The sequence below is a fragment of the Rattus norvegicus genome, chromosome 17 (assembly GCF_036323735.1).
Source record: "Rattus norvegicus strain BN/NHsdMcwi chromosome 17, GRCr8, whole genome shotgun sequence".
Classification (NCBI taxonomy): Eukaryota; Metazoa; Chordata; class Mammalia; order Rodentia; family Muridae; genus Rattus; species Rattus norvegicus.
In genome coordinates, this window is record NC_086035.1 from 49,108,448 (window position 1) to 49,134,117 (window position 25,670).

The 25,670-nt window shown below is 41.4% G+C and overlaps 1 protein-coding gene across 9 annotated transcripts in view; it reads right to left on the bottom strand.

Moving 5' to 3' along the window:
• The window catches only part of Elmo1 (engulfment and cell motility 1), a 536,338-nt gene that overhangs the window by 126,260 nt on the left and 384,408 nt on the right, over positions 1–25,670 (bottom strand). For 8 of the 9 annotated variants that reach the window (NM_001395578.1, XM_063276615.1, XM_063276610.1 and 5 more), the window contains one exon: positions 23,569–23,705. In NM_001395578.1, the coding sequence (NP_001382507.1) occupies positions 23,569–23,705 (137 nt within the window). Of the gene's footprint in view, positions 1–911; positions 23,706–25,670 lie in introns of all 9 variants that reach the window. The other variant, XR_010058900.1, reaches the window with a different exon arrangement.

Here is a 25,670-nt window from a genome sequence, read left to right on the forward strand (position 1 = left end):
CATGTGTATTTTTAAGTTTGCGGCTAGGAGGTCTCCAAGGGCAGTGACATTTCCTCTCCCTGTGCTGATCGTCACTGCTCATTCACAGTACTCTTCTCCTGCCTGTCTGTGACTACTGAACATGGCAAATTTTAGTATCAGAAAATTAAATCCCAAGGAGCAGTGCAATAGCACAAAGCATTCCAGCTCTGGTACAGAGCCAGTGCTTAAGTGTAACTTTGCAAACCCCCTGGGTTTCCAAGGTTGGAGAGATGTAACATAGAGCCCTTTCACACATGCTTTCTGGCTGCTAAAATCTTCCTGACTGCATCTCAACTCATCTCTGAAATTGATTTGAAAAAGCACATTTCAGTTTGGACATTGGTTCCTGAAAAAGGGCAAGGACATGACCTAGCCTGGTTGCACATTTCTGGAATTGAGAACAGCAGTACATGGAGAAGAGGTGCTTCCTTCTATGGCCAGGGTTCTGAAGAGTGACAGATCATTCTAATAACATCTCTCTTCTCAATGCAAATGTCAGCTATACAACCTGGCAGCTTTAAGCCCTGTACCCATGCTGTGCCTTCCTTTTTATCACTCCACAGGGTTAATTCTTACTAATGTGGTTTTAAACACATTTTATTTGAAATGCATCAATACCCAGGCAGACAGGACACAACTCCACTCCTCACACTAATCCTAACTAGATTGCCAACATCCGAATATAATTTACAATCAACTACAAATCTGACTAGAATCAGACAAAGCAAGAAGCCTTTTGAAATAGTCTCCCATATCATGGGAACCTTTGCATGGTGCCTTCCATGTGTTCCTTCCAATTCGGCTTTCTCGGCAGACAATAGAACAAAGCTACATTCTATCTCAGCCTGCTAATACCAGTGCACAGATGTGTAAGACAAAGATTTACTCACCAAGCTTCCGTAAGTCCATCGTCTCCAACGACATATACTGCTTCTAAGCTGCTGCCACAAATATGACTTAGAGTCGTGCCCCAGCAGGACAGTGTGCTGGAAGACCAGATGGCTCCCCAGTAAGCTTGTTCAAGAAACAGGTTTCCAGTTGAGCCATGTGAACAGAGACCCGCTGCACACCTTCGAATGGAATACGCTCCAAGTCCAGAAGAATAAGCATGTAGCTTTGCTTATGTTTATGGAGCTGAAGCCCAGGGGTGCTCCGATTGGCAGGAGTTGTGGAAAGATCAGCCAATCAAAGGGAGCTTCCATTTCAGGGAAACTCCTGCTCATTTATTTAGCATCTTCAGAGATCACCGGCTTTTCTGGGAAGAGCTTTTCTCTGATCTGATAGTATCGCAGGGAAAGAGATTACTTGCAATTTAATTTCTCACAGTTGCTGTCAAGACACAAATAGCTCCCTCTCTTAGTTCTCGTTGATACCTCTACTTTCTCCTATGAAGGACTGCAGAAAGCGAGGGAAAGAAGAGGAACAAGGAGAGAGGGAGAGTTCACATTCATCAGCCTCCACCTTGGTAGGAAGGAGGGTGGGGGGAGTGCCAGGGCTCAATAATTACTGATTCTGTTGCCATGGAAACAGACTGGCTGCAGCGAGTTGGATTCGTGTAGAACATCTGCTGCCAGACCCATAATCAACTACAATCTCATCTCTGCCCCCCTCTACTTTTATTTGATTGTAATGCACACTTCCACCTTCTCTCCACTACAGTTTCTAGACAAAAATGCTACGTAAACGCTTGCTTTGTAAAATACAGCATGTGCTTAAGGGATGCTCACACACCCAGAAACACACAGAGATGGGGGAGAGGAGCATTCATCCTAGCAGAGGTCCCACGAGAGGATCCACACTCTGATTCCAACTAAGGATGCAGATGAACCTAAACAGCCTGCACTCCTAATTCAAATCCATAGAAACTTCTGACCTAGCAGATGGGTGGGTACCTTTAAATCATTACACAATAGCCCTGGAAAACCCCAAAGAAAAGTTTGCACTGGTGCCTCTCACAAAGCATTTTCTTGGTTTCTAGCAAGCCTTTACATATTGAAATGGCCAAATCAGGAGGATTTTGCAAACACAGAGTCTTTAGTTAAGCTCTTTCCTGCATTAGAATTTCATCAAAGCACCTCAGACATGAGAGAAATCCCTTAATTTTCTCAGCACATTTTCATCTCTCCCACCTCTTCCCCTCCTGCTTGCTTTAAATTCTCCTGGTTACATGCAGGGCATGATCAGAATTAATGTTGAACACTGTATGTGCTGCTGTCTGTCTCCTTAGCAGCAGGGGCCACCACTGAGCAACGAATGGCTGCATGAATGGCACTATCAGATTCCTTAGGAAGGGGAATCCAAGACATCAATCTCTCACATACATGCCTACATATAGAGAAAATGATAAACATGAAAAAAGCTAAGCTCTGACATACATGTTTACATATATAAAACATGACATCGTGAAAAAACAAGCTAAGGTCTAAGCGGATCTGCTGTCACTATCAGTGTCACCATCTCCTCAAGGCAAACTGTTCCATAAAGGTCTTTGCAAGTATGGTGTCTTTGTGGTAATTACACGAAGCATGCTTTTGACAGGGCTGAGATTGAGAAGGCTCATTGGCTCTGGCTCTGGCAGCAAGGTGACTTACATGCTTAGTACATCCTCTATTCCTAAAGAACAGCAGTTCTGACCTCCCTTTATTCTTAAAGTGAGTGACTAGGGGCTCAAATCCCACACCTTCCACTCGATGGTGTTGAGTTCTACCCTGTGATCACATTAGATTTGCTCCTTGAAGACTATGGACCCTGATGTTCTACTTTGTCTCTTTATGTCACTGTGAACTCGGGAAGGAATCCTCACTGAGAAGATCCACAACCTGCAATTTTCTCCACTGTTTTCAAATTTCTGGGCCTGTGGACAGTACAGCTTTTCTTGTAATCAGCCTTCCTGATTCTGATAGTCTAAGGCCACTGGCCCACTCTTACCCTCTCACCTTGTTGAAAATATCCAAGTATCCAGTTTGTTTTATGCAGAAACATGCCATTCCACGCAGATCCTCCATCAAACAAAATTCAGTATTTTTCAGCAGCTGTTTATTGTGTCAGGAATTTAGGCTAGTGACACAACTAAGTGACACAGAGCCTCTGCCCTCATCTCGCAGCCTTGAGTACAGCCAACTAACATAATAAAGTGTACCTGTGGGTGTGCAGGAAAGATCTGAGCTATATGTGCAGTGAGCACAGAAAGTGGGTCTGACCTATTGAGGTCAGGAAGCATATCTTAGAAGCAGTGCGATCTGAGCCAGTATACAGAGCACCAGAAAATCAAAGCTAATGAACTGATATAAGGAACACACCCACACAGGGCTTGTGCTGAAAGCTTGGCATCTAGGAAAGTTGGAGGAATGCACAGGAGACTAGATGCAGTAAGGGTGGGGAGGATGGTATGAGGTGAGGCAAATGGAGTCTTAGACACCAGGTGAAAGGTTGGGTTTTATTCTGTAAACATTAATAGTTATGGTACTCCATTAAATGATATCTTAGTCACCAAAGTATCAACTTTGTAGATTTCTCAGTTAAGTTCAATGTATTCCAACAGAATATCAATATGATTCAAATCTATTCCAGGATATTCTTAATTTGTTGGCTTGGTCAGATAAGCAGGACTAAGCTTAACAGTCACTCTGGGAAACGTCTTAAGTGTTTCACCTTGATTAACAAGGTGTAGTCCTTACTGAAAGCCTGAGAAATAGCACTATCCTTATTATGTAGATAGATGAACTGAGGTCTAAAACCATTAAATAATTTGACCACAGTTCCAAAAACATTAAGAGGTAGAGCTGTTATTTGAACTAAAGGACTCTGGTTTCAGTTTTTCCAGGTGTGCTTCATGTCAACCATCTGTATGAAAGTCCTTATTAAAATGCAGATTTGGGGTTTCACTGTCTCTTCTAAACCAGGTTCTCAAGAACTCTAGAGGATTCTTAGAAACTCAACTTGATGATTACTACAGACATGCTTGCACAGAGAAACTGATGAGCCTCAGATTAGTTTTCAGTGTATATTATGCAAAAGGGCATTATTTTTGAAAATTGATGTATGTGTCTCACTATTTCAGGCCATCTCCAAAGACCCACTCTTAAAAAAAAATAAGGTCAACTTTATCTTAGGGAGTGCAAACTCCTATCGCATCATAAGTCATAAAGTTAGCTGAGGTGAGTACCCAGCATCCTAGGGTGCTCAGGAGCTGCTCTGGTGAACAGGCTCATGAAGAAGCATGAGAGGCCTCTTTAGATTTCAGGGGGCCGTGGACAGTACAGCTTTTCTAGGGATCAGCTTTGCTGATTGCTCTACTCTAAGCACACTGACCTACTCTTAGCCTCCCACCTTGTTGAAAACATGCAAACATCCACTTTTAATGCAGAAACACATTAACCCTAAAGGTAGAGCAGTCAGTTACATCTTCACCCTAAAACTAAGTCAAAATGCAAAGTTAGGCAGCTACTATTTCTAAAAAGCTTCAGTTGCATTCACTTGCCCTTATTTGTGTATTCAATGCTAGCAAGGTGAGCATGCTTACAAACTTACCTACTCATGGATCTAGTTTAGAGAACAGTCAGTTTCACTGATATTTCCAAAGAGGCCCTTCCTAAGACACAGTCCCCTAGGGCACATCCATGACTCCCTTTGGAGTCCTGTCCTGTAGTACTGCTCCGTAGAGCACAGGTTGGCTGCTCTTTTAAGGCACTTTGCTCTTCATCTTCCTCACTAAGTTGTGGGATGAGAAGGGCACACACAAACTTTTAGAACTGCCGCTACACATCAGAATTAGAGTGCCTGGGTATCGTCATCAGTAGGAAGATGTCTCTTTCCACTGGAGCCACACACTGAGCCTGTGTTCTTTGCTCTACCAAAAGCATTGCCAGATCCCTAGTCCTGCATCTTCTCAGGCATTGATTCTAAGTCTGATTTCTTTCCCAACCATGACATATATACTGCATCAAATCTGACAATATTTTAATATTTTAATATTTTTGTAATGCTTTTAAACTTTACAAACTAAAAAAGTTCTGTTGGGAGACAAACTATTCTTTCTTTTTCCCTCAAAACTACTGCAATTGCTACAGAATGCTTTCTAAAGTAATATTCAAATCTACAAAAAGCCTGGTACATGTTACAATACACATTAAAAGATGAAAAATGATAATTCTTTCCATCACAAAGAAGTAACAGTAATAATAGTCAGCCCATCTGTTTTCAAACTCTCTGTCCCAAACATGTTGCTTCTCTTCCTTCAGTGTCTACTTCATCAAGACACATGTGAATCACTACAATGAATGTGACAGTGATGACCTCACAGTTCAAAATACAGCTCTGCTGCATGGCTCTTTCTTTGAGTGGCTAGTTCCTCTACACAGTCTTGAGGGAAAAGTTGAGCTCTAATGAAATTCCAAACAAATAGTGTACATTTCAATAAGTTCATTTTCACCCACATATTTGTCTTCTTAAGACACCCCATTTTACACGCATATACATTGCACACACGTATGCATGCATGCACACACACACACTTACTTCACTTCTAAAACAGAACCAAGCTGACTCCAGCCTAGGCTAAACCATGTTTATAAAGATATGTGGGCAGGATGTTAACTGCCCAAATAGTTATCACTGGCTTGGTTCACTTAGTTATCTCATTCCACAGACATGGGTAATACAGTTGGCCAGTCATGGTAACATGGTTGGGGTTGAGTAGTACAATCATCTTTGATTATATATTTTAAATACAGAACATACATGCACATTTTTAAGTAAACACATCAGAATAACTTTTTACCTCGAGGGAACAAGATTAGTAACTGCCCAGAGAATTATTCCACACATGGATAGCTACCTGGCTTTTCAATTACATGGAAAGACAATCATAAATAAAACATATACAACCTAATACTCTGTCACCATGTCTTTAGGTCCCAAGCTAGAAAGCTCTTTGTGACAGGGCTAGACATCTCTAGGTGCACAGAACTATCAGCACATACGTGTGCATGTTTTCCACAAGTTAGTATCATACTCTTCATTTACAAATGGAGACAGTGATGTTCAATATTCTTAAGTACCTTGATTTCATCCATTGTCTAATGATAGGGGACTGTCATGAAAAAGATTCAGAAATCTGTCTGAAGCGATAGCATCCCATGGCCTCAGTATTCCAGAGCAAGCCACTAGAGCAGGCTCGCTCTCACAGAATCTAAGGTTAAGTTATGTAAAATAATGCTTTAACCTGGTGATATCTCCTCAGACTTTGCTATGGTGATATTTCCCTAAAAAATGCCTAAAGTGTAGGGAAATTCTACAAATGCTGTGAAAAAATATATCCACAAAATACAAACACATTTTAAAACCTGCACTGTCCTTCTTCCTTTTCCAAAATGACAGGTGACTTTCACTCACAGGGTTAGGATACAGTTGAGGGACATTTGGAGCATGGCAGACTTGACAAAATAGAATGGACTTACCTGAAGACCTTGGGAAAGAGGAAGGGAAGGCCTGCCTCATGTGACACATTTTTAACAATCCCAAGTATCTTAGAAAGGAAAGCTGGAAAAATTCAGATCTCAGCATCTTGCCAATTCAAGTTTTCCAAATATGCTAGGAAAATGTGTTCCAGAATTGAATGGTGGAGAGAATCATGCCAAAAGGAGGAAATGAAAATGCCCACATTCTCAGTTCAATGTTGCCAAGTGTGTCCCTGGCAATATGGTGTCAAAATCCTACTGGGTCAACAGGAAGATACTCTATCAATAGTGCAAAATACAAACAGCTTTTGTGCCATTGTGAAAAGGGGACTTTGGGGCTCTCACTACACACCAGTTTCCAGGCCTTTGTTGGAGTCCACCTTTCCTAACCCTGAAACATCAATTTCCCATGGAAGTAATTCCATCTTTTGAGGAAGAAAACACGAGTTTTTGATATTCTCATTCTGAAGACTACTCTTATCCAACATGTTAGAGATTGCATTTTGGCTTACTCTTCCATCAAATGTTCAAGCACTAGAGACTATCGCTTCCTCTGCCTTTCTGCTTCAGATTGACAGATACATCAACTAGACAGGCACTAGTGCATCCTGATCTCCTGCTGCTGCTGCACCAGAGCATGGTAAGCTAGGCATGAGGGAAAGGTGATCAGTGCTGAGAAAAAGAGGAACAAGAAGCTGGAGCAAGTAAGTGGACTTCCTTTCCAGCCAGCAGGTAAAGACTACTAGTGCAGCATGCAGGACAGGGTTAGGCAGCCACAATCATGTGGCAGACGCTGAAGAGAATAGACAAAGGAGACTGGTTTGCAACAGATCCAAGAGGTCTGCAGAGAGTAAGGTATAGAAACACAGTGGGCAGGCGTTCTACAGAACAGAGTAGTCACCTAGAATTATGAAGTGTCTTATAAAAATTACTTATTTATATGTTAACCTTCTGTAATGAGAATGGATATTATCAGAAGTGGGGAGTACCACAACTCTGTGTGAAGTTGCATTGAGCAGTGGCAACTGTACAGTGTAGAAACACAATGTCAGCAGTGTGCTTGAACACAGTGAAACACTGTTGCCCTCACTGTGATGAGCTGCTTGTTCTTTAAGCCCAGTCTTTGTCTGCTTAACATGACCCCATGGCTTCAAACTGTCCCTCATTCTACTTTAAGTTAAAGGCACCTATGCGTCATGACTCCTGGAGTCATTACCCCTGACTCTCACAGAGAACAGGCTCTACAACTTTAATTGTACAGGAATTAAATTCAGATACAGCATAATCTGATTTTATTACTTTGATACTCACTTGTATATTTAAGTTTCTAACATAAGAAAGTAGTTATCAAGTTGATGATACAAATGAAAAAAAAAAAACCGGCCCCCTGGGTGATAAGTAATCTGCTAATCTGCAATGCAAAAGTGCCCCCCTCTATCAAGTCCTCCCAGGAGAATAAGAAGTGTGGTTTCCAAATAGCTCACGTACAGTTCTGCCAGCACACTGACAGGCATGAGAATTATGAAGCAAATAGCTCAAATAATCCCCAGTGTTGAATCATGGGTAAAAGTTCTTGCTTGCGCTGCTGTGGAATCTATTTTATACTAGACATCTTGGTTCTTCAGAAAATACACTGAAAAAAAAATACATTTCAACAAAAATTTCAGTTTGAAGTAAGGTGTCCGTTTACTAAACTAAATACTTGGAAAGCACCAATAGCGTGCTCTCCTCTTGTTGCCATGTGTTTCCTTCAAGTCTTCACAGTTGGTATCTAGAAGTTAATAAAGTTCAACTGGTTAAATTTTTTCTCTTGTATCCTATTATATTTCATCCTTCTCCAACTCCTTGCAGACTTTGCTTTTCCCCCCACTGTGCTCTGAGTCGTAGGCCAAAGCTCTCTTAAAAGTAGTTTTCTTTGTAAGTTTGGGTGATTTCTGTACAATGCATATGCTACTGCTTTGTCCCTGCATTTTACGGTGAAGTTATGCCCACCAAGTGCTATGCCAGGAACACTTTAGAACTAAATTTATTATCTAAACCCCAGGAATACCTCTCAGTATCTGGGAGAGCATTCCCCAGGCACAGTGTGGAGGTTTGGGGGTACTCTGTTCTTCTCCTCAGCACCATGAACACTTAGAGATGAGCATCTCTAAAAACATTTTAGTGACTTCCCCCTCCCACTGATGTACTCCAGTCTGAGCAGGAGACAGGGCTTCTGGGATACTCTGCTGGCCATCCCCCACAGCAGACACCTGGATCTTCTATAAGAAAACCAAGTGATCTTAGCCTCTGAGCTATCTTTCTAGCCACCCTCCCACCCAGGAGTTTTGAGTATGGAAAGATCATACTATAAACCCGTGGTTTTAAAAGATCCTTTTGGAACCCAGGGACAAGACAATTTATGGATGGTCCATGTCCAGATTCAATAAACAATAAAAGGCACATACAGTCTGCAGAAGACATGGAAGCTCCTGCAGAGTCCCAGCAGATGGCAGATGGCCCTTTGTCCAAAACTGGTAGGATTAAGGGACCCACTAAAAGGAAGTTAAAAAGTCAGATCAACCCACAGTTTGAAGTAAAAAAGATGGGCAGATCATGGAGGAGCTCTTAGAGTTTGAAAACACTAAAAGCCAGCTGAGAGGAGAATAAAACAGGACTCATTTTAGACTAATCCAGTTTGAAGGGTCTGTGGATGAGCCATGCAAACCAAGTTCAGGAAACTTCAATTTGTCTTCTGTTAAAGTCAAGGGATTTTGAGTGGCCAGGAGGACATCATACAAAAATACAATAGCAACAAAAGGGTAAGCTTAGGGAATGTTTATGCTAAAGAGGTCAGAAGAACAATGGCAGCAGTGCCTGAATGTAACATGGCAAAGATTCCAGGACCACAGAGGTGGGACGGCCATGCTTTAGAGCAATGGGATGGTACTAGCTCTGGGGAGAGATCTCCCAACCTGCAATCAGGAGCTGATTGCTACTCTAGACAAGCACCTGCAGCAGGTGGATCAGTGACAGAGACCACAGCAAGAGGGAGAGGCAGCAGAGACAGCATTCTCTCCTGGAGGATTTGTTACCACCAGGGCAGGTGGGGACTGAATCTGACTTCTGCAGAGGAAAGCATTAGAAAATATTGTGTAAGTATTGGGGTGACTTGTCTACATATTTTGGATGAAGAGAAGAGATCAGAGTAGGAGAAGTGCAAACAAGCATGATGATGTAAGTTTTATAACTTTGCCATGTCGTTTTCATTAGAACTTTATTCTAATCTTACATTTAGAATAACTGTGCAGCTCCAATCTCATTTTTTCCTTAGAAATAGCATGTGTTAGGGAGCACTGTCCTCTGGGCAGAGGGTGGCCCTCAGCATCATTCATTAGTTGCAGTCCACTCTCAGGCCATTGGACATATTAACATTCTATAATGGAGTTGGGGGGAGGATCCAAAAGGCCCTGCCTCCTTTGGGGAGATAGCAATGTAGTTAACAGTTTCCAGGACTAGCAGCCCTTTCTTTGGTGGTTTACATATAAATTGTTCTTATTTCTACAGGTACTTCTTACCCATTTTCCATAAGAAGCACCGATTAAACTCATTACTTTACCAAGCTTGACTTGCTTAGAATCATTTCTTTGTTTTGTCGTTGGTACTCTACCTTGGGTAAGTGGATATCAGTTTATGATGTGCATACCTTTGCTGACTAAAGAATTTTCTCAGTGTTAATACACAGAACTGGCATCATGACTGAAAGTTATGCTCCCATTTTTTAGTGTAGTTATAGTGTTGCTTATCTTTCATTTTTGTACAAATTATACTAGTAACTGAAACAACCATAATTACTTCATGTCCTGCATGTAACTTTTCTCAGTGTAGGTTAGTCTGGGCATGTGTACCTGGATCCTTTTTGCATATGTCCACTTTGTAAGCCACCATAAGACAGTCTTCATCAAGAAAGCCAAGTGTCCAAAGGGTCAAAGTACCACAAAAAAGCAAATAAAATGACTGAAATTTGGAACTGTTCCCTATGCATTTGATAAAATTAGTAGATTTTGTAACTAAAGAGATTTTCAAGGGCCAACAATATATTTTATAACCAGACTTCCCCTCCTTTGCTGGAATACATTTTTAGCGAGGGAAGGATGGAGTTTTTAGTAGATTAATAAGGGAAAAATAGAGAAGGTGAATGAAGGCATAGCCCTTTGAGGATGCCTGACTTAGACTGACACCAGTGTAAGTGGGGGCTTCTGTGCATTCATATGGCATTGAGAGGAACACATTGATGATGTAATAATTAAAACTGATAACTGACAGAGTAGCATCCCAGAGGTGGCGAAGAGGGGTAAAACTCAAAAAACAGAAGAGCTGGCTGTGTGGAGTCTAGAAACACAAGCTCTACCTGGGAGATGGGTGATGAGTGCAGAGGATGGAAAAAATATGAAGAGACCTGGAGTAGAAGCATGCTTTCCTATGCCTCCTTTGAGATCCTTACATTTCTAGAAGGCAGTGCTTGACATACTGGATAAGCCAGAGAGTATGGTTAATTCTGCATTTACAAAATGGCTGAATATTGGCCTTTCAGGTGGCTCTATCTTAATTGATTCATTTAACACTCACAACTATTTTATTAAGGTATATATTCGACAGATAAAGAGATAAATAACAAAACAGTTAATCACCAAAAATGAAATGCAATGCTGGAGCTAGAACTGAACCCCAAGGCATGTGCTCAGAGTCAGTCCTGCTAGACTTTATGGCAATTTTTTTTAACCAGTTAAGCGATCACAGAACAGGGAACATGAAAGAGGAAAGGGTTCTGTGGAAAACTCAGGATGGCAATCAGTGGTCAGTTCTGGAGGTAGCCACCTCTGCTCTTATGTGACCCACAATTATAAAGTAGAACCACTTCATATTCCTGTATTCTGGAAACATAGGTACAAGTAATATCATACAGCCTGAGTAGGTTGGTGTTTTCTCTCTTTTTTTTAAATGTTGTGTGTGTGTGTGTGTGTGTGTGTGTGTGTGTGTGTGTGTCTGTGTCTGTGTCTGTGTGTCTGTGTGTTTTGTGTGTAAACAACAATTAAAGAAAAAGGGGCTCATGAATTTGAAAGAGAGGAAGGAGACATATATGGGAGAGTGTGAAGGGAGACCAGGAAAGAACAGGAGGGAGGGTTTGGAGGGAAGACAAGATGTTGTAATTATAATCTAAAAGATAAAAGAAATAACTTTTAAACTGTCAAGTATAAGACAATTTCATACGGTTCTAATAGCCTATTTGGGAAACCTTCAAATTTCTCTTGGATCCTCAGTGAGAGGATAGGTGGGAGAGGGAAAAAGGCTGGGCCTGTGAGTGACAGCATTAGGTGTTTTGCATCAGCCTACTCTGCTGTGAAGTGACTTATAATTTGAAAATTCTAGTGACTACAACACTATGGCAAACTCCATCCTCTAAACACACGAATCTTTTACTCACAGCCTTTTTCTGGTACATGCACAAGTAAACTTCTCTTTATCTGAAAAACGTAGAAAACAATCATACCTCTCTGATATCTGTTCAACTCAGGCTCGGGGAAAAAAGCAACCTGCTTGCTCAGTCAACCACAATTAAACAAGCCACACAGCCTTTCTGCCACGCCAGAGGCCATTGGCATGTCCATGTCCATTGCAAGTAAATTTTCCATCATGATAAATTATGCACATAGGAACGGCACACCTGGGAGATGCACACCTTTTGTGTCCTTCTGCCTTAAGGACACATTGCAGCCAGGAAGCCTTCAGACAGAATTCCATGCTCTGTGATTCACGAAATGAAAATCTGGCATTCTATGCCAATGACATTTCCTTCTGTGGTAGTTCAAGCAGCAAAAAGCCATATGCCACCTACTTCAGATCTAACCATGCCACACCAATGGGTATGTGAACTAGAAATAAAGAATATGAGGACCAGAACCCATTCCAGCAACATACCAACTCCAGTTCTTCCTAGACACAAACTCCATCCTGAGGGGTCTTCCTGTATTATGCCACTCATGGGATAATATAGGGCCCCCTAATTTAAGATAACTTTGGAGGCAAAAGGTAACTTATAGTGGCGTGTGTGTGTGTGTGTGTGTGTGTGTGTGTATGTGTATGTGTGTGCATGTGCGTGCACATGATACATTTAACACACTACTGTTTGTCATCTGGGAAGCCTGACTCTCACATTCACATTTGCTGGTCTGCTTGGGTAGCACCCATAACCTCAAAGGGATGGACAGCCAGAAGCTGCATTTGTCCTCTGCCCTGTCCTGACAGCCATCTTAGGAGAGAATAAATGGTATTATTGACATTATTCCCCCTCAATGGCCCAAAAACATGACAAATGGGAGACTAGAGGGTTCCCTGAATTGCCGGGGTGTGTGGGTTGAGCATGACCAACAGTGATATAATGAATGAGTGGAGCTGGAAAACAAGAGGACAGTTCCAACTGTGCTATTCAGGAAGGATAAACTGAGTTTACTTTGCAGCGGATCAAATTCTCTGAAGGTTTTCATCACTTTACATAAGCTATGCTGGGAGAAAAATGATTATTACTGTGACTTTAATTAAGTAACAAATGGCAAAGTTATTTTATAAGTCTTTCAAAGCATTGATATCGGAAGAAGACATTTCGAAGGGTAGATTTAACAGGATTTACCAGTAGAGCATATCTCAGTTATGGTGGGTTACTTTCTTTGCTGGCTGGCTTGGTTTTGGTTTTTGATGAAGGGTCCAGATTGGTTTCAGACTTGCTGTCTTTCTTGATCCTCTTGCCTTAGTCTGTGGATTGCACTGAGTTAGCAGCAGCTATCCATAGCACACAGTTCCCAAGTTCTCTGCTCATTTCTGCACATCTGCAGTCCTGGGATTATTGAATGTGCTACTATGTCTAAATAAGACAACTCTTTAGTTAGTATAACTGCAAAATTCTCAGTACCTCTGGCGTCTGGGATCTGAGCTACAGTATCCATTCTGTATTGAAATGATGTAAATCAATTCAGCTTTTGGCCAGAAGGACCATTTTAAGTGATGAATCAGATATTTCTGGCCATTCATTTAGGATCTGGCCCAAATTAATTGAGCCCATACTTACAAAGCATCTAGAGAATACTGAGATATGAAGGTTCTGCATCCAGTAATATACAGACTTAATTTGGAAAGTTAGATTTATAATTAAAAGCCACTGTAGAGCTAGAAGCTATTTTGTAATAGAATATCAGAATTCTATATTGTGGAGAGGGAGGTGCAAAGCTTCGTACTGAATTGAAAGGGAGATAGATGGTAACTCTCACACTGAGGTGGCACTTGTGCAAAATCCTAAAGGATAAGTAGGCTCTCAACAGGCAGATGAGAGAAGACGTTTCTGGCAGAGAGAATGAGGATGAGCTAACGCTGAGAGATGAAAGTGTTACAGCACGCACCCAAAAAAAAAAAAAAAAAAAAAACAAAAAAAAAACAAAAAAAAAAAACAAAAAAAACCCCAAAAACCCAAAAACCCAAAACAAAACAAAACCCTGAATGGTGGGCATTCAGGGTATGCTAGCAGCCTTGGAAAGGTGAGGAGTGAAAACACCAGGTAGAGGCAGGAAAAGTATGTTACCATGAAAACTTTTGGAGCCAGGTAACAGACAGCCTCAGGAAGATTAGAAGTGGAAATAATATGGTCAGATTATAACAAGGAGATTTCATATAGATGCTGTGCAATAAGGAATCACAAGAGATTTTTATACTCCCAGATGTGTAGGTGAGCTGAAAGGAGAATTTGTTTATACCTTGATATCTCCAATTGTGTAGGTTGACTATAGATAACTGTATGCATATGTCTTAGTCTAGGGCTTGCCCCAAGTTAGCAGCAGTTACCCATAGTGCACAGCTCTTATGTACTATGCTCATTTTACATCTATTCACATCACATTAGTGTAAGAAAGCCAAGCCAAGGGGAATACTGCAGACTTGGAGGTACAATGACTCTCCAAGCAAGCACAGTGTGACTAGGAATAGCCAAGAAGAGGGACCTGTAAGTCAATGTAATGATGAAAGGATAATGGGTTATGCAGTGATTATGACTCTGCCTAGCGATTAGTTTCAAACAGAGGCCAGTCTCTTCAAGGAGAACATTAGTAGCTTGTCTGTCCTACCAGAGCTGATCATGGTCTGTCATTTTGATATTCTGTTGCCCAGCTTGATGTAGACAGAAAGATTTATGGAATGAATGACTTACATTGAAAATGTTGCTTAATCAATCGCATTATTAGCCAAGATGTAGATATAGATATAGCCTTGCTATTTGTATAATGGTTGTGAGATAATTTTAAATATCTTTAAATCCCAGGCATAGTGCAAGACTCATGAATATACATAATCCAAGGTTCTGCTCTGAGGTAACTTGAGAATTAAGAGTTTACTGCCATATGTTGTAGAGGATAAGTATCCACAGTGATAGAGCAGGGTGGTAGGTACCCAGGGACATGTGAGTGAGTTGCTGTTAGTAGGAAAGGGCCACCTGAGGAAGTAAGGGGCTGACTGCCTCCATATCATTTCCTCCTTATCATCTAGATTCAAGTAGAACCACTTCCTTCTAACTTTACAGTCTGCAAAGCAGGAAGAAGGTGGGGAGAGAATAAACAAACAAAACAAAACAAAACAAACAATTAGGAGCCCAGAGCTCTCAAAGTCAAGCTTCAGTATTCATTTGTCTCCTTTTAACACTTGCCACAAAGGGGCTAAAGAAACTACTGATAAATTTAGACCTCCCCTTTGGCCTATTTCTGCCTTTTAACCTTTGTTACTGTTTCTGGCCTCTTGACTCAGAGACAGTCTATGACTGGTCACAAGAAGCAGGCTGGTAAGTGGCTGAGGGAGGCTGGTCAAAAATTATTTTATTTCATGGGTAGGAATATTTTGCTTGAATGTAGGCCTGGTGTATCATGTGTACATCTGGTGCCCATGAAGGCCAGAAGAGAACATTAGCTCCCTTAGGACTGAACTAGAATAATAGAGGGTTGTGAGTCAAGACATGGGTTCTGGAAATCAAACCTAGACTCTGGAAAGTAGCGAGTGCTACTTTTCCCCTACCGAGCCACCTCTCTAGCATCATTGCTGATGGCACCTACAGATCTCACTTGGGGTTTTCTAAATTCTCACAGCTCTTTATAAATGTATTCTTGGGTTGGGGATTTAGCTCAGTGGTAGAGCGCTTGCCTAGGAAGCGCAAGGCCCCGGGTTCGGTCCCCAGCTCCAAAAAACAAGAACCAAAAAAAAAAAAAAAATAAATGTATTCTTTATAAATGACTTCTGGTCACTCTCTTTAATTCTCCGTGGTGACTTAAATGACAATTGGTCCCCATAGGCTCCTGTATTTAACACTTGGGGTCCTCATTTGGTGGTGGTGTTTGGAGAGGGCATGGAACAGTACAGACTTGCTGGGGGAAGACTATCACTAGGGGTGGGTTTTGAGGGCTTATAGCTACATCTCACTTCCAGTTTCAGATGGTTAGTCTTGGTTGAAAACTTGACTACATACGGACTCAACTAAAACCCAAACAGGCAGGCACACCCGTGCAGGTATTTTTCTTGATTAGAACATCTGAGGTGAGTAGACCCAACCTAAAGCTGGGCCACACTTTGTGATAGCATCCCACATAAATAGACATGGAAGAAAGAAGCTTTTGCTTTCTGCCTGTTAGACCTCACTTTTGCTATCAGATTCATCTATCCTGTTCCTGAACCATTCCTTCACTGCTGTTAGAACATACTCCTTCAGGAGTCCAATGTAGACTGAAGAACAGCAACTTTCTCAAACTTCCCTAGGACTCCAGCACAGGAGGGCACTGCTGAGGCATCTAGTCTTGTGGACAGAACAATTACCAGGTCGGTGGCTTTTGTCAGGAGACAGCTATTGTTGGACTAGTTGGACTACAGCCTGTATGTGAGTCTGTGTAATAAATCACAGGCATGCATACTCTATCACTTCTCCCTTAGAGAACTCTGACGAACACTGTTTTTACTCTCTCTGTTTCCTGTGTGTGGATAAAGATGGAAGTCTCAGTTCTCTGCTCGTGCTGACGTGCCTTCCCCACCCTCCGTTATGGACATCTAGCCCTCTGAAGCTCTAAGGAAAAGTGTTTGATTATGGCATTTTAACAGAGCAGCAGAATAGCAACTAAATACAGACTCTTCATCTCACCTCTGTCCCCTCTTTGACCTTAGTTACCCATCACACCTGCCATTTCAGGTGACAAAAGGAGTGACTACATGATACAGCCATGACCTTCTCTCTGCTGTACTCCCTACAACTGCATTTTTAATCTCCCACTAAACATAATTTACTTTGCAATCACAAGATAAACATTTTTTGATCAATGAGGACTTATACTTCATGAGAGATCAGCACCTAATGGTACCCTTCCTGGTTAAGCAACTCTGATTCCTGTATGCCCTTTAATTTAAAATGCTTTCATCTCATTATGTCTTACTTAAAATGCAGGTGATTTCCTGTTAATTGAACATATACTAATAAAATGGTTTCTCTGTCATTATCAAATCTCTCCTATACTCCACACTGGAGTCTGGAATTCAGGTCACAGGAACTTGTTAACCATTCATACAGAGTCCCCGAAGCACAGTTAATAGAAGGGAGAGAAGCTTCAGAAGTGGATGAATGGAGCAATAAGCTTGGTGAATAGTGAGGATTCTCCTGCTAAGGGATGGTCTGTAACTGAACCAAGGGACTGATGGATCGTGCTGCTGTCGGGCAGACGAACCTGCTAATTGTTTCCTTCTCGCAGTTGCTAAGTCTGGACACAGCAAAGAAAGTTATACAGGCTTGAGAAAAACTTTAGAAGTGAGAACTCTATGCCAGTCTTGGATTATAAAGGGACACCCTTTGAATATATTAGCATAGTCAGGATTATCTGGAAATATTTGTGAAACTCATGAATTTTATACTGGTAGACAATGTCCAGAAAAATAGTCATGACTTCAGCAGACTATGGTTATAGCTAGCCTTTCAAACAAATGTTAAACCACTAAACCATTTGTGTTGTCAATACATGAGCAGAAGCAACAACATGATTTCTTGGAGGACTCTGGGTCTCCCTGCATTCTCATTTGTAGGTGTGGAAGCAGTTTTGTGCAGGAGGGGCAGAACATCTGGGAAAGGTCATCTTTAGGTTCTTCGTGAATGAGACATGCTCCCTGTGACAGTGGAACCATGGCAACAGGGGTTCTCTTCAGAAATGTCCCTGTCCAAGTAAGAAGCTTGTCTACTTTTCCTGGAAATGTTTGTAGTTAAAATGCTACTGCATATGGCCTCTTGCCTCCCTATTACCATTGCCTGGTACCAGCTCCATCCAGAAATGAGATACACAGTTCATCTACATGACACCCGGAAAGTATGGAGCCGTCCTGAATAGTAGGTAAAGTTCTTGCTCTTATTTCACAGATGAGAAACCTGAAGCCCAAGCTTTCCTTTCCACATGGTTATCCAGGTACAAGAAAGAAGAGCTGAGCTGTGTAGTCACCACTGCATCTGTCCCGCACTGAGTGACATGTACTACATTGGAAGATGAACTAGGAAATACCAGGGACCTTAAAAGAAAGCTCTCTCATTTAGGGATGGGTTTCTACTGTGGTCGAATTCTCTTTGTGATCAAGCCAAATTTGAGTGGTTCTCTATATAAGGCAGGAAAAAACATATATTATTGATAATTGAAAATCTACCTTGGGTACCAATATATGAGATTTGGTATTTCTGTAATGATAATTTCAGGAGAAAAGGTGATTAGGGTAGGGAAATTATGTAAAAAAAGTCTAACGAAAAGAGATTGTAAAACACAGTTCCACACAGCTCCACACTGCTGTCGCCTGCGAGACTCAGGCAGCCTCATGTCAGCTGCTATCAACACTTCCTTTTTTATGAAGCAAATACCTTACAGTCTATTTCAACAAATGCTTTGTATCAAACTAAAGTTAGCGAAGTAACTCTTGGTCTTCCTATTTTCCTAAGAAAATGTAATTGTGACTGATGAAGATAATCTAATAAAAAGTGGCTAACACCATGAACAAAGCCCAACACAACCCCAAATTAGCAGCTGACAAATACAAACCCAGGAATCTACTTGCCACTACTCATTGGGAAACATTAAAGGAAACTATACATCTCTTCATTACAATGCACATGGTTCTAAAGGATGTCTGTCTATACTGCAAATCTATTGTGGCAGATTAGAAGGCTTTTGAATAAATACTTGTTAATAGCCTGGACAGATAAAATAATACATAATCTCATCGCATGGCACAGGGTTTCTTTAAACGACATCTCCTCTACTTAAATATTCATGTTTCAATTAAAATGTACATCTCCTTTATTAGCCACACCAGGTCCAGTTCAGATCAATAACAGCAGCACTAGATGGAATTCTAATGAAGATAAACAACTTGGAGTCTGCTCAGCTCCCCCTGGGCCCTGACACACAAAGCTCCCTTTCATTACTTGCTGCAAGATATTTTACAGTCACCTGCCTCATGCAAATGAGGAGGTTCATGTTTATTCATGAGGAGAGTTACAGACTACCTTTCATTCCATAGGCTGGCTCAGTGAACCTAAAGAGTGAGCTGAGCAGGCCTAGGAGGAGGACTTCTGAATATGCAATTGTCTTCTGCAAAGCACACACTGAAAGTCAGTAAGCCAAAAGCAATGTGAAAAGTAAGCCTTCTCCTTTGAGCCCAAGCATTTGCTGGCTTTAACATTTTAAACACCATCCCACACCAAAATCCATTATTTTCTGTGGCTCCTCTTCAGGGGGTTTCTAAGAATGTTTCTTTCTGGCCCATTCTCCAGTTCTTTCTACTTGGGATTTTCTCTTTTGATACAGATGATGCTCACAGCTTGGGGCTTTGCTGGACCTGGGTTGCCCCACCACAACCTGATATTTAAGCATCTACAACTGACTTTTCATCTATGAGCCTAAGATTCCAAAACCTAGCAAAGTGGGCCTGGCTTGTTTTGCTGTTGAATAAAATTCCAAAATAATTCTATTACTTTACAGTAAGGCCACTTTTAAAATGATCACTTCCATTTCTTTACATTGAAACATGCAAAGTTGTGTCATCTCAGTTTATAATGTTAATTTTGATAATGCCACCAATACCATAAAAAGAACATAGGTCATGGTCCTTAGAATGGCTTGAGTACAACCAAATGAGTTCAAGTAGTCAACTTTTTGAGAGGCCTTAGGTGTTATCAACTGTTAAGGACACACAGTTCATAAGACCTTCTGGTATTCTATGAGGCTGACATCATGACATGTCAGTGTGGGAAACCAAGTCAGTTCATAAAGCTGTTTGAAAACAAATTGCTGAAATCAGCATAAGTTTAATGTTGCCACTGTTAGGTTGGTCATTCCATGCAGAACTTAGTGTAAGGTTCATGGACATCTTCACAATCATTTTAACATGTTATACTTAAAATGACCATCAAAAGCTGTTTACCCATGTTTGTAGATGAGATTTATCTTATGATTTCCTTTTAAAAAGCCATGTAACATCTGCATATAAATTTACTTCCTCAACATATTTTATACTTCTGACTCCAGTTACTGTAATATCACCAATAAGAGAGGATGAGATAGGATTTCCATTTTTATTTTTTTGTTAATTTTCATGCATGGAAGATTTGAGAATGAAAAATGGTCACAGTACTCTTATCAATGCAGGCAGTCTGTAGTAGTTGGAAATATGTGTGGCATATTCAAGAGGTGGAAATTCCATTGTTGCATATCACCTTTAGAGACCAATTCTAACTTCATGAAAACAACTCATGGGTACCTTTTCCCCCAACCAAGGGGTTCACTGGTCTGTGGTTCAACTGCCCACTGGGATAAGAGGCCCCATGTGCTCCAAATGTACCCAACGTTGAGGAATACTGTTGCATAGATCCATACTCCACATGCAAACTCTTGTTAGAATAATTAAACTGAGACAACAACAACCCACACAGGCATAAAATAAAATTCCTGTAAATGAAACAGTGCAAATAAAGCCCTCAAATGATGGTTGGGCGCTTGTGTGGGGAGGTAACCAGCAGCAGTTTAGCTCTTCCCTGACACCTCTGCAAATGAATAATGCATGTCCTACATATCGGCAATAAAAGGCAAAAGCACAGAATACAAACTCAACGGCCTGAATCAATGGATTATTCTTTAGACTGCTATATTGAGAAAGTGAAAGTTCTTTCTAAGCATAAATATTTTAATCACCCCCCAATTCTACTTCTCTATATAAATAAGAAAGGCCTTCCATCTGCTGCTCCTCAAGACTGGAAGAGCAGTAGACAGCTGCTTTTCCAAATGCCTTCATCCAGCAGTGGCACTGACTAGTGACATTAACTAGCACATTCCAGATACCTCCAAGCCGAAGCTCAAGTCAGGCGGATAGCAGAAGCTATTCCTGCCTCTGCTATAACCTGGTGCACGTGGTATGTTGGCGAAATTAGTGGCCTTGAGGTAGGCAATTCAATCTCCTTTTCCTGTTGATACAAACCAGCCAGAGCCTTAGACAGTATCCAAAGCACTCCAAAAGCAATGGTGCTTCATATTAGGTTCTTTTAAGCTATTCCTGGATTCGAATTTAGACAGTCTTGGGAACATGAAATCATTTAAGTCTAACAGTAACTCCAAGCCCACATTTGTTCCTAAATTCAATCTCTTCTGCTATCAACTTAATAACAAGAAGAAAAGTGAACTGATTTCAATTTCAGCACTTCTCTCTGCTTCCATTTATTATTGAATAAAGCAGCCCAGTGGTTGATAGGCAGGAAACAAGAATAAAAAAATGGAAAGGCTGCATGGAATTGTGGTAGTGGTTCTTACTCTGCAAACTCCTTGTTGTCTTTCTTTTTTCCACCAAAGTAAAAAGGCAATTGCAGCAGAACAGGGACACAAAGGAAAAGGGACACAAACTTATCTGAATTGAGCTTGTGTAGCTCTCAGCAGCATTCTGGAATTATGTCTACCCTTAAAATAACAGGCAAAGGGCTTATCTATCAATACTGTATTAAACATTGTTATTAACACTTAAAGATAAAACACATATGCAAATAAAATATAGACCATGATGGTCAGAAAAATACCCTCCAAGGAGGCCCATGTTTTAAAATCCCTAAGACTTGTAACTGTGCTACATGGCAAAGTGTGATTTAGATAAGCCAGTAGAATTAAGGTTGTTTTTTGCCAACCTTAACACAGGGAGATTATTATCCTGGATTATTCAAATTCTAAATAATCTTGGGACAATTTTAAAAAAGACATCAGAGGAATGGGATGGCATCACAGAGGACTAGACCCACAGCTGTTGGCTTCAGAGAGAGAAACAGGATGCAAACCAAGGAATATAGCAGCCTCTAGAAGCTAAAGACTGTGAGGCAACAAATTCTCCCCTAGAACTTTCAGATAGAAACAACTCTGTTGAAGCCTTAACTGTGGTTCAATGAAACACTGTTAGCTTTTGAATTATAGAACAGTTGCATAAGAAATTTGCATTGTTTAAGCTACTAATTCTGCAGTCATTTGTGGCAGTGGGGATAGAAAATGAATACATAAGATATTTACTATTCATTTATATCTATGTGTCAGTCTATTTCCATTTCAATAAATTCATGTATATGTTTATGCATTCATCTTGAAATATGCTTTTCTTTAATAAGCAGGGAAAAGCAGAGTATTATGGGAAATTAAAATCCATTGTCTTTCCCATGCTTAACCCCTCTTTGACCCTAATTCTTGAACCAATGTTAATAATATACATCTCAGATGGTGAGGTGGCCTTCCACGAAGAGTGAGTATCCTAACACCGAACGCAGAGACTTGGATGGCTATGCACCACAGCACATGAAGAGTCACTTTGATCCAGGGCAGAGTGGCCACAGCCACTTTGAAAGGCTATTGATTTAAGTCTCCTCTTGTGGCTTGAGTGGGGAGGGCCGTCTTTGGGGTGATTTGCACCTGAATAGCATAGTCTCTCATAATCAGGTGAAGTACACAGGAAGCTGTGGCTGTGATTGCAGTGAATTAATGCCTTCTTTTCTCCCCAGTCTTCCTTGAATCATGCCTACTCAGACAATGATGTTCAGACAACTGCACCTTGCTGATCAGGGCTCAACGGGGGTTGGGGTTGGGGTTGGGGTCACACTGGATGGCTGGATTTCAGTAACCAGTCCTAGGGGCAAAGGAAAGATGGTAGGCACTGCTGAGGGAAATGGCCTGTGGGTGAGGTAACTATGCCTAGGGCAACAGGCAGGTCAGTGCCTGACTCCACCTTCCTTTCTTTTCAACCTTTAGTGGTTCCAGAACTTGGAAACGAAACATAATAGATGTGACAAGTGTTCAGACAGAAGGTATCAGGGAGGCAAATGCAGTTAGGAGTGTAGATGCTATCTATGTACCAAGGCCACAGAAGTAGCACACCAAATTCTTATTTGCGATCCTTATAACTGGGAGCAATGTTAGTGGGTTTGGGCTAGAACCTTGTTTAGAATCATGTTACAATTGTTATAGGCTAAACTATACCTGTCCAGACCCTAAAATTAGGCATAATTAGCCATTACTGTTACACGTTTGTTACAAGGAGAAATATGTTCTTTATCTCTAAAAGCAGGGACCTTGTTTTGAACTCCTCTAAGCTAACCAAGAAATTCTCACATCTATGGAATCAGGAAGACAGTTGTCTTCTGGGTTGTATCAGCTGACTCTGTACTTGTCTTCTTCACAGGTGGAGACAACATGACACCCTTCTTAATAGCCTCATACCAGTGACAAAGCATTCCATACCAAAAACCACAAAGGAAAAATTCACCATGACAGTTTCTCCAGAAAGGATCTCTGTTGGTGGCCTTGGCTGAAACAAAGGGACCAAAGCTACGAGAAGCAGATACCTAATGGTTGCTTCCATTTTTGGTACAATTAAGACTACATGCCTTTTCTCTCTTCCCTTGACCACTACTTGTAAACACAGCTGAGGAAACAGCATATCTGAGGCATGAGCCCCAGACCTGCGGGAGCGCAGGTGACATCACCTCCCTTACCTTGTTGAAGTCTTCAGATGTTGCCCTCATTTCCTTCCATGTTTTGTTCAGGAGCTGGATACAAATGCAGAAAAACTCTTCAAAAGATCTGTCATGGGTGAAGAACATCGGGTGAAAGTCGTTGCAGGTCTCACTAGCTGGAGGGAAGAGATGGAAAGAGAGGCAGACAGATTAATATAGTGAAATGTGTGATCAAGCTCAATTTGGTGTCCATAGAGACATATTTAAGATTATGTGACCATGGGGAAAAGTAATTTTAAAAAGTCACCAAAGGACAGCTCCTACCCTTAAAAGCTTAAGGTCAGAGGGTCAGACCTATTCTTTGGCATGTATTTTGACTGTAAAATGTCAGTTGCTAATCCACCTGAGGATGTGACCCCAAGGGCTTTGTTCCAGGAGTGCTGAGGTAGGTGACCTTTGAGAAACTATTCCCGCTGTTTCCTGAGGCACAATGCCTCCATTGCCTTAATAAAATAATTGGCAGAGGATGGGTTTTCCTGAATATACAATTAATTCCAACTTTGAAAATAGCATCTATGATTATTTCTCCAGGGGGCATTTTTTCCCCTTACAAGGGTAGTGAGCAGGGAGTGCTTGTGATCATTCACCATCTGATGCCACTGGCCATTTCACTTTACAGGCCAGGCACAGATGGCTGGAGGTCAAAGCAACCCAAATGCTCTGAAGTATCCAGCGCTCACTGGCAACCAGGAAGTTAGCTTAGACTGTTTCCAAGCCCAGCTAGGCGAGCTTCCTTGGGAAAGATCCAGGTTTGCTGTCTGCCTCCCTCCCTCCCTTCCCTCAGACCGGCTTCCCCACTGCCTTGCCCTAAGCGCCTCCTCATATTCTAGCAATGTTCCAAACTTGAACTTTTAAGAGTCCTTTACAAAACAAAAAGACCTGGGTCCTCGACAGAGCAATAAGCACTCCTGACCATTGAGCAATCTCTCCAGCCCCCTAATACAGTCCTTTTATAAATATTACAACTTGGCTGACCACTGTTATCACCTGTGTCATAGAGGAGGATGTGACAGAGTTCAGGGAACTCAGCTTTGTGATTATCAGCCCCCCCCCAAACACATACACAAAAGCCAAGGTTTACACGTGCACACATGCAAGCATGCATGCACAGTAACGATAACGAGTGCTGTTGTACATACTGAAGGCACATGCTTTTATTTTATTGCAATCTCTTCAAAGGTTGGCTAGTGTTTAAGATCTGAGGTGGTAGAACTTTTGGCTTTGGAAATTCAGGAGGGGACAGATGGGAGGGTTGGGATGGAGCGTACAGCAGAGAACTCCTGCTTGTCATGCATATAACAAGCCACTTCACTCCTGACACAACGACATTGTAGTTGGGAACCCTAGCACTCCTAGAACGAGCAGGTTCTGCTCTAGCACAGTTGTTATCCATCCACAGGCCTGGAGTATAGAGCATCTGAACATCTGCCCATCTTAAGAAACTGGGTGTGCATTTATACAGCTTGCTCCTTCTGAAAGGAAAACTTGATATGAAGATACACAAATGCCAGTGTTTCCAGACAGCACAAGGACAGAAGTGACCTGCAATGAAGTCATACAGAAAGGACCTAGAAGCAAAGATTTGGAGTCATGTCTAGCCCATGCCAAGCAGAGGGACACTATTTTCAATCTCTTAGCTTGTATTTTCTTAAATAAAATGCAGTAATGAGAATCACTCTCCCTTCTTTCCAGGCTTTAGCGAGGATCACCTGGCACAGTTCATAGAAAACCTGCCCTGGAAAAGATAAAAGTTACCAGGAGCACAGAGATGCTGCTCATGACAAGTCTCAGATACCAGCACTCTGTTCCATAGACTTTCCTCGATTTCCTTATCAAGCGTGTTCAAATCTCAGCAAGGAAAAGAAAAATCACACAAGGAAAGTCACTCCACCCCAGAGAGACTCCAGCAAATGTGAAGTTTTGACCTGAGACACAAAGCTATTTAGGGAGTGTGCAACACCAATACAGACAGAATGGGCAGCTAGCCACCGGTCTCACTTTCATAATCACTGGAGCCTATGAAATTTACAAGTCTACAGAAGCAACTTAAAATGCTATTATGATCCAAGAACTCGTTATTA